The sequence below is a fragment of the Eriocheir sinensis genome, unplaced genomic scaffold (genome assembly GCF_024679095.1).
Source record: "Eriocheir sinensis breed Jianghai 21 unplaced genomic scaffold, ASM2467909v1 Scaffold751, whole genome shotgun sequence".
In the NCBI taxonomy this organism is placed as follows: domain Eukaryota; kingdom Metazoa; phylum Arthropoda; class Malacostraca; order Decapoda; family Varunidae; genus Eriocheir; species Eriocheir sinensis.
The window spans coordinates 26502-43407 of NW_026112111.1; the positions used below are offsets into that span (position 1 = coordinate 26502).

General features: G+C 45.3%; 1 protein-coding gene across 4 annotated transcripts; it reads left to right on the plus strand.

Annotated features, from left to right (window-relative positions):
* Positions 1-5498: 5498 nt before the first annotated feature.
* Positions 5499-7546, plus strand: LOC126994234 (uncharacterized). 4 transcript variants are annotated; one of them, XM_050853517.1, is made up of 3 exons: positions 5499-6323; positions 6657-6878; positions 6987-7546. In XM_050853517.1, exons 1-3 carry the CDS (start codon positions 5763-5765, stop codon positions 7368-7370), a joined length of 1167 nt encoding a protein of 388 aa, XP_050709474.1. In that variant the 5' UTR covers positions 5499-5762; the 3' UTR covers positions 7371-7546. The 4 variants fall into 4 exon arrangements, with proteins under 4 accessions (XP_050709474.1, XP_050709472.1, XP_050709473.1 ...); XM_050853515.1 differs by having other exon boundaries at positions 5501-6545; positions 6768-6878; XM_050853516.1 differs by lacking the exon at positions 6657-6878 and having other exon boundaries at positions 5504-6545; positions 6879-7546.
* Positions 7547-16906: the final 9360 nt, after the last annotated feature.

The window sequence follows — 16906 nt, forward strand, 5'->3', positions numbered from 1 at the left end:
TGGTAAACCTTTCGGCGTCCAGGCACACACACTGGGCAAGGCTGTCGTGGAGTGTTGGGCGCGTCCAGGGGTAGTTTACGGCCCTGGCGGTAGTCTGACGAAGCCTCTGTGATGGGATCTTGAAAATACTCCGGAAAACTCGATTACTCGCCTTCTCGCCTTCGTGTAAACGTTTGTTGTGAGGTGGAAAGCGTTAAGAATACGAGACTCAGGTCGGCATTGTCAGACGCTTCCGCCTCTCACATCAACTTTTTTTCAAGGCCCAAAGATGACATTAATCGGGCTCTAATGAGTGTTCGTTTAGGCTGATGGAACAAAAGAAGGGTCAGACTACCACCAGGGTCATGAAACTACCCCGGGAAATGCCCACAACTCCTACGGAAGCCTTGGCAAACGTGTGCGTGCTTGGGCGACGAAATGTTGACCCCGAATTCTTGAACGTATCAGCCCCCATGGCGACTATTTCCCAAGGCCGCAGGGAAGATGAGCTGGATGATCATGCGCGATTTTCCCGATCAAGATGCGTAAGTCATGAGCAAGTCTGAGGGCCTTATTTTTAACAGTATCCGGCTGCCATTACAGCTTCCACAGAGAGGATTAACCGGGCTTTCATGGGTGGTTTTCCAGTTCAGGGTGCAGCAGAGGTCGTGTAAACCTATCACCAGCATCACAAAACAGTCCACGGAAAGCCCAGCAACTTGTAAGTACGAGAGGCTTATCAAACAAGAGAACTGAGGGGCCAGACGCTTGAAATAGACACTTAAGCGGATAGAGTGATTAGCAAGACTGGTTTCTACTCTCCGAAATGTGTAAATACATCTATACTGCAGGGAAGTGGGTAGGCATAGAGATTAGAGCACACAATGACACACACACACACACACACACACACACACACACACACCGTCAGCTGTAAACAGACACACACACAGTGCTGCAGGGATGGGTCAGTAAGGCTGCACGGCACGTATTCTTAACGCATCGGCGCCTCGGTTCGCCTGTTTAAAAGCCTCTCGTAGAAGTTTCAGGGTTTTCACGGACTGTCTCGTGATCCCGGTGACAGTCATACACGACCTCTGCACCCTCAACGGGACACCCCCGTGAAAACCCAGTTAATCTTCTCTGTGGGCTTGGAAAATAGTCCTAATCTGAGCCGAGACGTTTAGGAATATGGAACGAACTCACTTCAACCTCGTTTACAGTCTCTCTGTAGATTAGGTAACGCACACACCAGCGATTGGTCGAGCAGTTCGTCTTGCATCCGCACTGCATCACATCCATGATACTTTGCGGGGCGGGAGGCAGGGTGGAAGGAATAGGCGCCAGGTCTGCTTCGTAGCCGTACTTGGTCGGGTCGAGGGTCACCAACTCCTTCTTCACGGCCCCCTCCCAGACGACGGCCTGTAGCTGGGGTCGCATAATGTGCTGGGTGGTGGCGGCGACTGTCGGAGGGGCCAGTGCTGCTCCAACCTTCTTCTTCTGAAGTGCCGTCCACCTCGCCTGCGGCAGAGAGCAGGTATATCCGTAAATTCTACTCACGAATCGGCACAGCACGTCCAGGCTCTCTTGCGTCAGCGGACCAGGGCTTCGGAGTGTACCCAGAGCGTCGAGGGTTGCCTGGTCGGCCGCCTGGAACACAGGCCAAGCTTGCAACTTGCCTTTCCTGAAGAGGGCGCAAGTGGTGTCGCAACCAGTCAGAGCATGGAAGGACGTGATCACATCCGCGTGAGAGCCCAGTTTGTCGTGGATGAGCTGAACGTTGAAAGTCGTCTTGCCAAGCTGGAGGCACGTGTTGGGAGGTATCTTGGGGAAGTGTCGGAGGAGGAGGACGAGGACGTCAGTGTCCGGAGAAACTACGGTTGCCTCCACATCTTTGTCGAGCAGGGAGAGATGATATATTGGTGAAAGCTGTTAGTGACAGACTGGTAGGCATCTGGGCATACAGACAGACGAACAACGGACAGATACACACAACTAGAGACAAAGACATGAAAGAACACACACACACACACACACACACACACACACACACACACACACACACACACACACACACGCTCTCTCTCTCTCTCTCTCTCTCTCTCAAAAGAAGCTGACAATTTTAAACCCCCGGTTGACCAGGCGTTTCAAATGAAGTATTTATGGAGAAACTACTCACTGCCCGTAACTCTTGGACGCTTCTTCACACACAGCCTTCTCCAAGGTATGCGATAAATACATTACTGCGAGAAATGTTTTCACCGTAACTCGTGTGGCTTTCCTTCATTCCTTAATTGCGGGGAAAGCTCAGGAAAGTATAGAATTATGTAACCACCACCGTCACAGCTCGCCGCCCTTTCCTCTCCCCGCTGAAAGCTTGAGAAATGTGTGGTCGCCTCATCCCAAACGCCAAATAAAATAACGGCAACTTTTTGAAGCCTTCCTTTAGTAGGCGCCAGACGTAAAGAATTCGACGGGAAGTGTCGACTGGATTCGGCGGTCAGTAAGGAATTCTAAGGATTATTTATATTTTTTTCTTACCGGTGAAGAGGTATGGATTAAGTCGGGAGGTTGCAACTCCCGGGGATCTGCTTAATAAAATCAACCTTTCATTGAGGGAAGTCGACCTCGGTAGGTAGATAAGGTTAAGCTGACAGTAAGGTTGTGGCTTAATGTCATACTTTTCGGTGTGCCGCGGATTATAGGCGAGATAAGTGAAGGAATCACCCACGGCCGCCTCCTGCCTCCTTACTCGTCGAATGATCAAGGGGCAGGAACCTCTAAGGCGATGGCAGATGTATTGTTAGACTTAGAAAAGAGTCAGAGTTCAGTGCGAACCTTGTGTAACCTGTTAGTGAGAGGGGAAAGGGTCTGAAGGAAGGAAGGAAGATTTGATAAAACTAAAGAGTGGAATTTGATTGGAATAAACTTACATGACTCAGCACTGGAAACTTCATTGGCTAACTATGATGAAGTTTTCGTAAGTGCTGGTGAGACCCCGTTAATTACTGCTTGGTGGAATTTCACGGTCGGGAGGTGAGGTTGGCTCGCCCTACAAGTAACGCTGAAATAATGAGTTTCTTTGAAGTCGGCCGCACACCTGAGCAGTTTGTTCTCGAACTGCATAATAATATGTAAACTTTTCCACAGTAATAATGATGAGTTACCTTTTGTGTTGTCATATTAAATTAAACGAACATGGGTTGTTTTAATCCCCCCCCCTAAGCATTCTTCTCTGTTTTCCCGGTATTTTATCTCTATAGACCTACTTGGTACTTTGGGAGACCACTAATAAATAAACACTTATAAGCATCTAACAAATAAGTCTTTCCGTTGCAGGTGCCAAGATGGCGGCGAGCCCTTGCCGTGGTGCAGGGCGTGGCGTCCAAGGGGTACTGGCTGCTCCTGCTGCTTCTCTTGCTGCCGCCACCACAGGCCGCCGCCGCCGGGCCCCCCGCGGAGAGCCAAGGTGAGTCTCCGCCCGTCACGCCAGAGGAGGTGCCGGACGTGGAAGTCTTGGGGCAGGAGGAGTATAGTTACAATACCAGCAGCGTCCAGGGCGACTCTCCGCTCCTGCCTGACGACGCCGACGATTTCCTTCCGCCCATCATATCAACGGAGGCGCCCTTGGAGAACCCGAGTCCGTCAGGTGAGGTGCGGCTGCCTGGCCCGCCCGCTGCTGCCTGCTGTCTCGCCGCACGGCCTCCACTAACACCTGACTCGGGCGGCGCTGGGGATACGGGTGGTGGTTGTATTAATGGTTGTTGTTGTTGTTGTTGTTGTTGTTGTTGTTGTTGTTGTTGTTGTTTGTGGTGGTGGTGGTGGTGGAGGTGGTACTATATAGTGCTGGTAATGGTATTGTTGTTGGTACTAATATTGGTAATGATATTCCTGTTGATATCAGTGGTGTTGATGGTGGTAAGATTAATATTGTCATTGGTATTGGAATTTTACGGTTTATGGAGGTAGTGATGATAGTGATGGTGGAAGTATTTTGTGTGATAGTTGGTGGTGGTGGTCATGTTGCCGCTACTGCTTGTGGTGGGGGCGGGTGACAGGGCTGTTGATAAACTATAAAGGAATAGATAGAATATTCTTAATTCTTTTGAATGGCAACTATTCGCAAATAAATCTTGATAGGTAAGAAAAAATAACCGTGCTTAACTTTTATTTCATGCACAATGCGTGGATAACATGCCTTGGGTTCTTTATACATTAGTTATTTCCCAGTGTGTCGCGTAGGTACTCTTTCCCTCCATATCTGTTCCCTTTATCCCGTGTCCGTCCATTGCGATTTCTTAATTTTAGTTGCCTTTCTACCTACTACACCCCTGGATTGTTACTAATGAGACCAGAATACATACAATACCTACTTGCTCTATTATTATTATTATTATTATTATTATTATTATTACTATTATCATCATCATCGTATATAGTAGAAGTATTTCAAGTATGCCTATGCCTCTCCATATTGTACTCAGTCTTTCATCGCTAAATACAAAGTTCTCATTTACTACTCAACGGCAGGTTTTATAGTTTTTCACCTTCTTTGAATTCCACATATAGTACTTTACACCCAATTACTTTTTTTGCTTTGCACATTTGCGTCAAATTATTACTATCAGTGGACATCAGATTGTTGGATCATTATTACAGTAAATATGAGATATATGGATAATTTTTAGAGGTGTTCATCATCAAGTAAAGTGCTTCGTGGAAAATTGATATCATAGGAATAAGGTCTGGAAACACGTAGTTGGAACTTGGAGTATGGGCGCTGTGCTGAGTTTTTCCGTGGCTATGGTCTAAGAGTCTTGAGGAACTGTCAAAGGGAAATCAAGAATGAGCTCGGGAGGCAGCATGAGCCACGAATAGATGGCGTCACTATAAACACTTGCCTGCGCCACGGTGGGCTCGAGCCGACTACCAGGCCCCCAAAGAAAGCCTACCGGCACCATAGGCCAAGATGTAAAAAAATATATAAATAAAGGTAGTAGCAATAGTAGTAGTAGTAGTAGTAGTAGTAGTAGTAGTAGTAGTAGTAGTAGTAGTAGTAGTAGTAGTAGTAGTAGTAGTAGTAGTAGTAGTAGTAGTTTTCTTGTACTGTTTTCCAATGTATTTAAAAAGGTGTAATGTACAATATGACCGTAACTGGTGAGTAAAGGAACGCGTGCCGTAAAAAGGGTTGCCCTTAACGTCTAAATTTGCATTCCCTGGAAAGGCGGACAATGCGAGTAGACTTCATTAAAGTTTATAGATGGGTGACGGCCTTTGATGAGGGTCTGCTCGTAAAAGGGCATGCACTCTTAGCCATGGGTCGTTAGATCAATATAGATTTGTTAAACATGCAGGCAGGAATTGGTTTGCTAATAGAATAGTAGTCGAATGGAAGAGGCTTGACAGTCGTGCATGTGGTGAATTTCACTGTGATAGGCACACTATTATTAATAGGTAAGGTAAATTCATTAATAGGATAATAGTTTTATTGTAAAGGTTTTCATTGATAAGATAAGAAATACAGCTGGAGCCCCTCCCCTGAAGGTGTAATAAGAGCGACGGTCACTGAAGGGTGTCTCGCTCCCCGGGAGTGTGGCTCACGATGTGGCTCGCGCCTGCGCCGGGGGTCACTGGTGAGTGTGATACCAGGCTGCTTAGTGAAGCATGACAATTTACACAACGACAGCACAGATGACCGTGACGTCCAGGAAGGCATCAGTCTCTACGGACCAGTCATCACTGGTCATCATCACGAAGGCTGCCCATCATCAGCCTCTTCGGTGATGGCGGCCACCAATTCGGCGGATGGGCATGGATCATCAGCCTCTTCGGTGATGGCGGCCACCAATTCGGCGGATGCCCATGGATCATCAGCCTCATCAGACGAGTCATCACGGGTCGTCACTTCCAAGAGTGCCCATGGATCATCAGCCTCATCAGACGAGTCATCACGGGTCGTCACTTCAAAGAGTGCCCATGGATCATCAGCCTCATCAGACGAGTCATCACGGGTCGTCACTTCAAAGAGTGCCCATGGATCATCAGCTTCATCAGACGAGTCATCACGGGTCGTCACTTCAAAGAGTGCCCATGGATCATCAGCCTCATCAGACGAGTCATCACGGGTCGTCACTTCAAAGAGTGCCCATGGATCATCAGCCTCATCAGACGAGTCATCACGGGTCGTCACTTCAAAGAGTGCCCATGGATCATCAGCCTCATCGGTGATGGCGGTCACCAATTCGGCGGATGCCCATGGATCATCAGCCTCCACGGACCAGTCATCACGGGTCATTGCTTCAAAGGCTGCCCATGAATCATCAGCCTCGACCATAGCAGCGGAGGTCACCAAGTCTGGGGCTGCCCATGAATCATCAGCCTCCACGGACCAGTCATCACGGGTCATTGCTTCAAAGGCTGCCCATGAATTATCAGCCTCGACCATAGCAGCGGAGGTCACCAAGTCTGGGGCTGCCCATGAATCATCAGCCTCCACGGACCAATCATCACGGGTCATTGCTTCAAAGGCTGCCCATGAATCATCAGCCTCGACCATAGCAGCGGAGGTCACCAAGTCTGGGGCTGCCCATGAAACATCAGCCTCCACGGACCAGTCATCACGGGTCATTGCTTCAAAGGCTGCCCATGAATTATCAGCCTCGACCATAGCAGCGGAGGTCACCAAGTCTGGGGCTGCCCATGAAACATCAGCCTCCACGGACCAGTCATCACGGGTCATTGCTTCAAAGGCTGCCCATGAATTATCAGCCTCGACCATAGCAGCGGAGGTCACCAAGTCTGGGGCTGCCCATGAATCATCAGCCTCCACGGACCAGTCATCACGGGTCATTGCTTCAAAGGCTGCCCATGAATTATCAGCCTCGACCATAGCAGCGGAGGTCACCAAGTCTGGGGCTGCCCATGAAACATCAGCCTCCACGGACCAGTCATCATGGGTTGTCACTTCAAAGGCTGCCCATGCATCAGCCTCGACCATAGCAGCGGAGGTCACCAAGTTTGGGGCTGCCCATGAAACATCAGCCTCCACGGACCAGTCATCATGGGTCGTCACTTCAAAGGCTGCCCATGCATCAGCCTCATCGGTCCTGGCCACTCCGTCAGTGGCCGCACGCGGTGCAGGGCTCACCGCCCGGATTTGCTCGCCACACCGCCTCCCGTTGCACCGGAGACTGCTGAAGACGGGCCCGTCATCACAGAAGAGAGAGAAGTGGAGGCCGCTGATGTTGTCCAGCAGCCAGGCCAGTGGGATGGAAGAGGTGAAGACTGGCTTCCTAAGCGAGGCACATTGCACCTTGACGGCCGCGTTGCCGTCTTTCTTGCACAGCTTCGCCAAGGGCACACGCAGCTCACCCTCGGCGTGGCAGCCTTGAATCCCTGCGACGCAAGACCATCCTTCCACGGGGAGCTTGACGGAGGCGACCGTACGCCTCCTCTTCAGGCAGGAGGTGGAGTCCTTGCACGAGAGCTTGATGGAGTCCACCAGGGAGGAGCCTCGCTCCAGGGTTACCCACACGTTGAATTTCTGTCGAGATGCAGAGTTTCCCATCGTTGCTTCGATGTGATAAAAAATATCCGTATATCGAGGAAATCGGTGTTAGGTAATAAAAGGAGGTGCTATGTCCATGAAGACCGACTGGCCTCCAGCAAATTCTTTCTGCTGTAATCTTGCCTAGTCGGCTAAGTAGTGCAGTTCACGCGTCGGATGGCGGGTGACAGGGCTGCAGCAACACGCTTCTTCATGTTGTTAAATCATAATAAACAAAATAAAGGAAAATACAAATTGTCTAGTGAGAGAGAGAGTAACAAAGAGGAAGAAGGGAACCACAGTAACGAAGAAAAGTAAGCAGTGCAAGTGGGAATAGGGATTATAGGTAGGTGGCAAAACGAACATCTCAGTGCGCCTCCCACCACACACACACACACACACACACACACACACACACACACACACACACACAGCCACATCTATGTGGTGGAGACTAGTCGTGATGAGGACAGTAGGTGTTTGGTGGTGGTGTTGGTGGTGGTGGTGGTATACTTAGGGAAAGGTCGTAAATTGCTGAACAGGTTTCCCCAGCGGCAAGAGTGGCCTGCCAATGGGAAGATGTTGACATTTGTGCAGAAGTGTCCTGCGGCTAAAACAAAAGCTGTGGAATGTGTTTGGACAAAGTTAACGAAGGAGATAAGCGTGCGAGATACAATATTGTGACGTGCGTGTGTGTGTGTGTGTGTGTGTGTGTGTGAGAGAGAGAGAGAGAGAGAGAGAGAGAGACTGCTGGAAGGGATTAAAAAGAGAACAACGCAATATACTCTTCCGCAAAAACCTGATCCATCCGATAGAGCCTTCACCTGCCGCCCGGCGTCCTAATTGTTACACTCGCCGAGGACCGCCGCGCTGATTGGTGACCTTATAAGTGCGTCGCAGCCACCAAAGGAATTGAACGTTTTGACCGTAGAAAATTCAAAACTACCGCTCCTCAGCTGACTTTATCGGCAATTGGCTTTTTTCTCCGCCAATGGCTGGCTCTCCCTTCCCTTACGCGTCCTGTCAAGAGGGCACTTTTCTCGCCTAGTTGTTCACTGTTACTCTGATGCGTTACGTAACATGGCTCTAAGGAAAGTGTCTGCTGCACTGCACAGGTGTACGTTCAATAAATGGGCACCTGGGGAAACGTGGAGATTATAAATTGTGGTGCCTCGCACATGACACCGGACCTGTACCCGGGCAGCACCCGCCACGTGCTCTTTGGCCAGCGAGAGAGAGACGAGCACCGACGCCACGCGCAGCTGTAGCATGTGACTCCACCTGTACCTGTTATTTCTCTGCCGAACAGTTCTAATTACGGCCGTCAGCAGATCGCTGGCCGAGGCCTCCTGTCACGTGCCACTTCTTAAACGCAACATCAGCACGCGCCGGAGGGGGAAATGCAAGATTCAAGAGGTGGTAATTGTTATGTATATAACTAAACAGCTGACACCACTCTCTCTCTCTCTCTCTCTCTCTCTCTCTCTCTCTCTCTCTCTCTCTCTCTCTCTCTCTCTCTCTCTCTCTCTCTCTCTCTCTCTCTCTCTCTCTCTCTCTCTCTCTCTCTCTCTCTCTCTCTCTCTCTCTCTCTCTCTCTCTCTCTCTCTCCTTGATTGTTATGCAGTTTTCGTTTGAATTTTTTCTATAAAACAATAACCCACGCACATATAGCTATCACAGACTAATTTGAAAACTTATTTAAGAGATCATTTATAACCTTTATTAGTTTTAATATAAAGTATAAATTATTATATTAGCTCAGTATGGAAACGATTACAACGTGGCGGCGCCCGGCCTGGTGGGCCTGGCAGCTCGTGTGGCTCTGCTCCTCTCGTCCCTTGCCCCACGCCCCGCGATGCGTAGGCTTGTCTCTACACGGCCTCGGGCGCTCAGAGACAGGTGTCCAAACAGATCCTAGACTCGCCAATATGGTTCAAGTTTATGGTGTTGATAAAATATATATTAAGATGTCATTCTTGACATTTTTCTACTGGAGAACTTTGTTTGGATTGAGATTTCGCTGCCTGTTAGCGCAGATTTATAAGATGGGAATTCTGGTAATGATGTGGAAAAAGGCGTTCATCACCGCTGCATTCTGGTAGCCTGGCAGATTATGACTATTTTGGTCAACAGCACATATAAAATAACTAACTGACAAGGTAAATATAATCTTATGATCATGCAAGAAGATAAATTATAAAAATTGCAAAATTGTCAAGTAGGTGTATATATGTCTATAAATATATATATATATATATATATATATATATATATATATATATATATATATATATATATATATATATATATATATATATATATATATATATATATATATATATATATATATATATATATATATATATATATATATATATATATATATATATATATATATATATATATATATATATATATATATATATATATATATATATATATATATATATATATATATATATATATATATATATATATATATATATATATATATATATATATATATATATATATATATATATATATATATATATATATATGAAGGAGGGAGGGGAAGGTGAGAATCCTGAAAACAGAGGGTGATTTGGAGATAAACAAGGACCAAGTACTGATGGTGATAATGATAGTAACGACTACGATGATAATGTGGGCAAGGATGATGATGGTGATGACAGTGACAACGGTGGTGGCATCATGGAGCGATGGCAATGATAAGGTGACTGAGATCGGCCAGGGGAGGAGTGTGGTGGGAGGTTATCGAGCTGGAGACTGTGCTCGGTATCATAAGACACTTTCGCTTCTCACATCAGCTATTTCTAAAGGTCAAAGATGGGTCCTTCGGGTTCTAATAAGTGTTTCTTCAGGTTCATGGTGCAGAAGAAGGGTCAAACTAACACCAGGGTCATAAAACTACTATTGGAAATGCCCACACCTGCTACGAAACCCTTATAAAATATGCGTACTTGGGTGACGAGGTGTCTTATAATACGACCCATGTTATAGTTCTTCGGAGATGGTGGGAATGGTGTGCGGAGCTCATTGAAATACTGAATAATTATTTCATCTGACGCAAGAATAACTAGCAATGAGGCACGAAATCTTCCCACTCAGGTGTTGCTCCGGCGATTTTTTTTACAGATATGTAGACAGTTCAAGGGCGTGAAAAAAAAGAAAACAATAATGAAAAAAGAAGCCCGCCACTTACTGCTCCCGAGTAGAGTACATAGGAGTGGCCAAAAAGTTGTACAAGTCACTCCACGACATTCAACTCTCCCTTTCCGCTGCTCCCAATTTTCTTCCTTATTTTTTTTCCGTCCTCCGCTCCCAGACTCGAGGATCGTATGTAGTTTTCCCACTCATCTTAATTAATATATGTAGATTTATTAATGTGTAGTACCCGTATCCGCTTACAGAATATAATAGGTAGCAGGTGGCAGTGAGGTGATCTGTCAACTAGAAACCGTGTGACTGGCACCTCTGATAAGCTCAAGAATAATAATATGAAAATAAAACGAATTCGCCCAGCAGTCCACCCGCCTCTCCCAAACCCCATGTCGCACTCAGGCTCCGAGCATTATCGGACACGTGATTCTTTACAATGCCCTTCCCTAGACATTTACCATAACATTTACCTTACTATTACCTCACAGTACCCTTACATTTCCTACGGTCAGACGAGGCAAACACAAGTCCGTGCTGACATAATACTACATAGCATACATTGTTTTGCGACGCGAAATTGTCTCTCTCGCCTCCAATAAGCTCGCCTAGGCCTTATGGACAGCTGTTGCCATCCAAGTTAGCCCAGACGTTGGTTGTGCGTGGGACGGCTGCATCAAACCCGGGTGTTGATGCGGCGAGGACAAAGTTGTTAAAGTAATACCGCTGCTCACCCGTGGGTATCGAGACGGTTCATCGGGATATCCGTGTGTGTGTGTGTGTGTGTGTGTGTGTGTGTGTGTGTGTGCTGATGTACAGATAGATGCATAGAAAATAACATAATATATAACATAAGAGAAATATATCATGATGATAAAGGGGGGGGGGGGACTCTAGGAGTTTGTTGAAAGGAGCTGCCGTATCATCGCTAACCTTTCCTGTAGTCCTCGCGCCGCTAGAGTGGACGTAGTAATGCCAGCAGCGTGGCGGCCTTTGGCGTTTGTTTGGGATCCCAGTACTCAAAGAACAAGCGCAAGACTGTGGCAGAATCTGGTTTGGACTCCTTCCCAGTAAATAGGTGAGTGAATGTTTTACAAGGATGAAATTTAACTAAGCACAGGTGTTTTGTCTGCCTAACTGTCCCTGTCATTTATACCTATTGTGTGGCTCACTCGTATCGTTGTCACTCTTTTGATTTGTATGCATTTCCTATATTTTGTCATTTCGTTGTCTCATATAATTCATAACATTATTTTTTATATGATTAGGTAATCGCTGAAGTTATCGATGATAGTGATTATTTATTAACTGGCAAGTACTCGTACCTCAGGAATTTGTACCTTCTCCCCAGCGTGGCTTCTCATACAATCGTCATAATACAAGGGAAAGGGATGAAAAACGAGCTACACTCGTCATCTTCAGGATAGTTCGGTAATTAGTCACGTGGTGGCTGCCGTGATGGAAGGGAAAGGGAAACACGGCGGGTAACTTTTCAGAGATTTCAACTCCACAAAGAAATTATCGAAAAACCAAAGTTTGCAATAATGGTAGAATCGATGACGGGAAAAAAAGTTAAAGAATTCCTTTTGTAATTTTTTCATCTTTTCGTTTGCAAAAGAGTTGTAATTACCCGGGAGAAATTGTGAATTACGTAGACCTGTGGATACTAAATGGACTTGTTGGAATGGGTTGGGTAACTTATTCCTGGTAAGATAAAGGTGAGGTCCCGCACGAGCATATAAAAAAGGGTGAATCGCGCCACCCGCGTGTGGAGTAGGATACCTATTCCTTTATCGCCAGTATTCTCCTCAGTCATGGTTAACCTTGTAGTCACTGTAGGCCTCGGGGCTGGCCAGGTATGAATGAGATCGTCACTTGGGGTTCCACTCACACAGCTCTCTTGGACAGAGTGGAGTCTAACGGCCATAGTGTTAGTCTTCCCCATTCCCTTTCCGTCCCCATCCCCATACGCGGGACTGGGGTATGGATAAACCGCCCGTCACCTTCCCATCCCCGGGACAGATATGAGGCAACAATCCGCACGTCATAATAATGTTGGCAGCACTTTCAAATCAATAATTACAGAAAACGAGATAAATAATGCATTTTTTACACAACATTGTATTCATATACATTATATCTCATAAAACAAAACAATAGCGTTGTTGATCTACAAGTAAATAATAAGTAACGCGGGTAAGTTAATTTATGAGACAGGTTGGTATCCATGACTCGTCACACACCTGGACAGCCACACCGGGGTTGCCAGGTCGTGTCATTATAACATTTTGTCTTAAATCAAGGTGGTGGCCAAGAAATACCCTTTTTTATGGTATATGTTAAGTATTCCCATAATAATGCCATATTTAGTTATCAATCTGCCGTCTTTTGCCATTCTTGGGGACAATTATAAATGAATTTTCAGGAATAACTTTACGTTTACAATCAAATGGAAACACCACAGACTTTACAAACTAAAAAATATATATCAACTTTAGCGAAGTTTGCGACATAATATCAGTCATACAAATATTCTGATACTTTTCAATATATGTCCTTCTATAATAACAAATAGAACACTATTTACTCATGAAATATACGAAGGAAAAGCCGAAGATGTCCTGCACTCTACCCCGCAGAGTCAACACTTTTCCCACCCCATCCGCACCCTCACGGGGTAGCGTAAAGCAACCCTAACCACATGGGGACGCTTTACACTACGGTCTGTAGCCACAGGTAAGGGATGGGGATGGGATGGAATGGCGAAGTCTAACACTATGGCCGTAAGGCTCCTCGTATCATCAGCTCCTTCCTCTTACTTACAGTCTTCTACCTCTTAAATTCCGCCGCCATGTTGCATCTCTTTCTATCTTTTATCGATATTTCCATGCTGACTGCTCTTCTGAACTTACTAACTGCATGCCTCCCCCCCTCCCGCGGCCCCGATTCACACGAAACGAAACAAATTCAGTGAAGGGAGTATTGTTATAACATGGGTAAACTATGAGTGAATATTGTTGTTCTTGAGAAAACTAGTTGGTCCATCTATCCCTGGTACAGTTTCCACGTTTAAGTTTAGACTCAAGACAAGACTTTATATGCATCTTGAGTTGTTCGAGTGAAGTAAATAGTTCGGGTGAGAGGCTGACTTTATGAATATTAAGACCATGATGCTACTTTCTTTTCCTGTTTATTTGGTTTTGAGGACGGGTGCATATATGTGTGTGTGTGTGTGTGTGTGTGTGTGTGTGTGTGTGTGTGTGTGTGTGTGTGTGTGTGTGTGTGTGTGTGTGTGTGTGTGTGTGTGTGTGTGTGTGTGTGTGTGTGTGTGTGTGTGTGTGTGTGTGTGTGTGTGTTTAGGCGAATAAAAAAAAAAATAAGATTGACTGCTGATCTGTCCGTGCAGGCCGTGTTCACATGAGCAACCTGAAATCAACGTGCAGGCTGTGAGTAGTGGAATCTAATTGTGATATTACCGTGCTAAATACAGCCATTATGTCGGTAAATTTATGGTGAACTATTCCTTATAGAGTTTAAGTTTTCTCATAGTCTTGGATCCATCTCACCTTTTTTAACAGACCAAAGGCCCAATATATGTATAGTTCAGTTGCCGCCTGGATTGTATTACCTTGTAGCGTGCTGCCGTTGTTGGTTGGCGTCTTCCCTCGTCTCTATGAATGTGTACCTGCTTATATTTCTTCTCCTTTGTTTTCTTGTTTCTGCAACACATCGATTTCTTTAGGCATTCTTAGCCATTTCAAACACATGCGTGTTACCTACCCGTGTCTCTTCAGCCACGACCCCCGGCATCAGGCGTCGCGATGTGTTGCTCAACTCGTTGCATGAGCTCGATTCCGTGCAGTGTTGCCATCCGGAGAGTAATTCAGTTTCATTTCTTCGTTTGTATGGAAATTTAGCAACTTCAGAAATTTTGAACAAAACGTAGGGTAATTAGGAGTTGTGGGTAGGAGTCAAACTTACTATAGAACAAAAGATAATTTATTTAGTATAAGAATGATATTTTTGCACAAAACCCTAAAACATACATTTTTCATTGTTACCATAAATAGTCATATACATAAAACAGTACTGCCTATCATAGTGAGATTTTTTTCCTGAGTCGTCGTAGGTAATGAAGAAAAAATAGTTCAATTTCAGGACTTTGTAGGGCCGAGTAGTCTTTAGGAGTTGGCAGCATTGGACAACACATCGCGAGACTTGATGCTGAGCGTAAATAGGACTTAAGAACGTAAACTTTTCTCTGCTTTGTTTTTTGAGGAGTGGGGGTTGGGGGGAGGGTAGCAGGATCCTTTTCTCTGCAACACTACGACTTGTCTCACAGAATTGTAGGGAGCTCTTGCCATTGCTCGAAGATCTTACTCACATACACGGATATTCGATTCAAGATATCCTAGACGAGTCTAAGGCAGAAAAGAATTAAGAAAAGATACAGATGGTACGCGTCAGAGTGGCACTGATCAAATCTGAGTAAATACGAGTCGACGGCTGAGCTGCCTCACTAAACCCTTGCTATTGTGCGTGAAATTGTTCCTGTCATCCTGGGGCCGTATGCACAAATATTCTAAGAATAATACTAAGCCCTGCACTTAACAACTTTTAGCTAAGCATAGGCCCTTAAGTATTACTTAGAATTCCCCTTAGCGGACTCTAAGCTAAGTATTTTTTGAGCAAAATACCGGTATGAAGTGCATCGCCTAGCAAAACGATCACTTGCAAAAGCATTGTATATAGCTACCACAGTGCATATTATGCAAAGATGAAATAGCTATAATGCATTCAACATGTTATCTATCTGTACACAAAAGCTTGTTTGGAAACAATAGACACAACAGTGGAGTAAATGATCGACATAAACGAGCCTTCTTCTTCTTCCTCTTGTGGTCTTTATTGCCTATGATCGTTATAAAGGTGCATCTTTTCATGTTTCCGGTGTACCTCCACTATTCTTTTATGTGTTTTGGTAAAATATGCATATTACTGCCTCGACGTCGTCTCCTCAGCCGCCGGTGACAACAAAGGCGTAGCGCGAAGCGTATCACACGGAATTACCAAATAATAAAAGTAAACAAGTCAAAACAAACTAAATCTAACCAGACCTGACCAAACCTAACTATACCTAGCCTATGACCAACCTAACCTGACCCCTCTACCGCCAAAATGCAATGTGCTAAGATGCGTTAATTTACACTCTTCAATAGTTTGAAGTTTCTTCAATATTCAAGCTGTTTGTCACTGTACTGTATTCAGAGACCAACATACAACACATAATGCATTAGCCTCGCGTGAGATGGCTACCATAATTTCAGACTCGTGTGTTCAGTGACTTTCTTGTTTATTTATTTTGATATATATCAACTTTCAGTCAGGTTACTCTGGTATATCTTTGCCTCAGTGGGTCAAGGCACACAATCATTAGTACTTTTATAAAATGTTCTAATGTTTCCCGAGCTTCTACACCTATCTGCTGTACTATAGATAGGTATAGGTACTACTTCTCCATTCACAGAGGCCACTTTTCTCAACTATCTTTGACAGGTCTCCCATTCACATTGTTTCACTCTGCTCCAGTGTCATCATATGCTTTCCCTCTCTGTATATTTCCTTTTTCCAAAGGGGATTGTCTTGAATTTCCAGTGTTATATTAATTTGGCCCACCGGTGTTCACTCATTTCCTCTCTTTGAAACTCAGCTTCCCCTTTGTTAACCTTTCTCAGAAGCTTCACCCTATTTCCCCTGAGCATGTGAACACTATCATGCCAACTGGTCTTGAATGACTTCTAATCTCCCGACATCTCAAGTGTTAGTTTTGCTGACCCATACAAGATAGCTGTGGGGTTACTACTTTCCCCATCCAAAAGCAACTTCCATATTCATACTGGCTAATTTCCCTTCTCTACCACTGATGTTAACACCCGTCATTTTCCTTACCTTGGCTTCATTCAGTTTTCTTTGTGCTTTCTCCTATGGCCTCCTTGCTTATCTCAAATGCTAAATAACCATGTGTTTCTATTACCTCTAAGATATTGTTTCCCAGCACCCGCTGTCCTACTGCTGGTGTGAATTTCCATTATTATGTTTAAAGATAAGTTTCCATTCCATACCAAAGCCATTTAGGATCAGGCAAAATCCTTCCACTAATACTACATCATCTGCATAACCTAGGCAAAGCAATACAACTTCTGATGTGTGGGGCTTTATTAC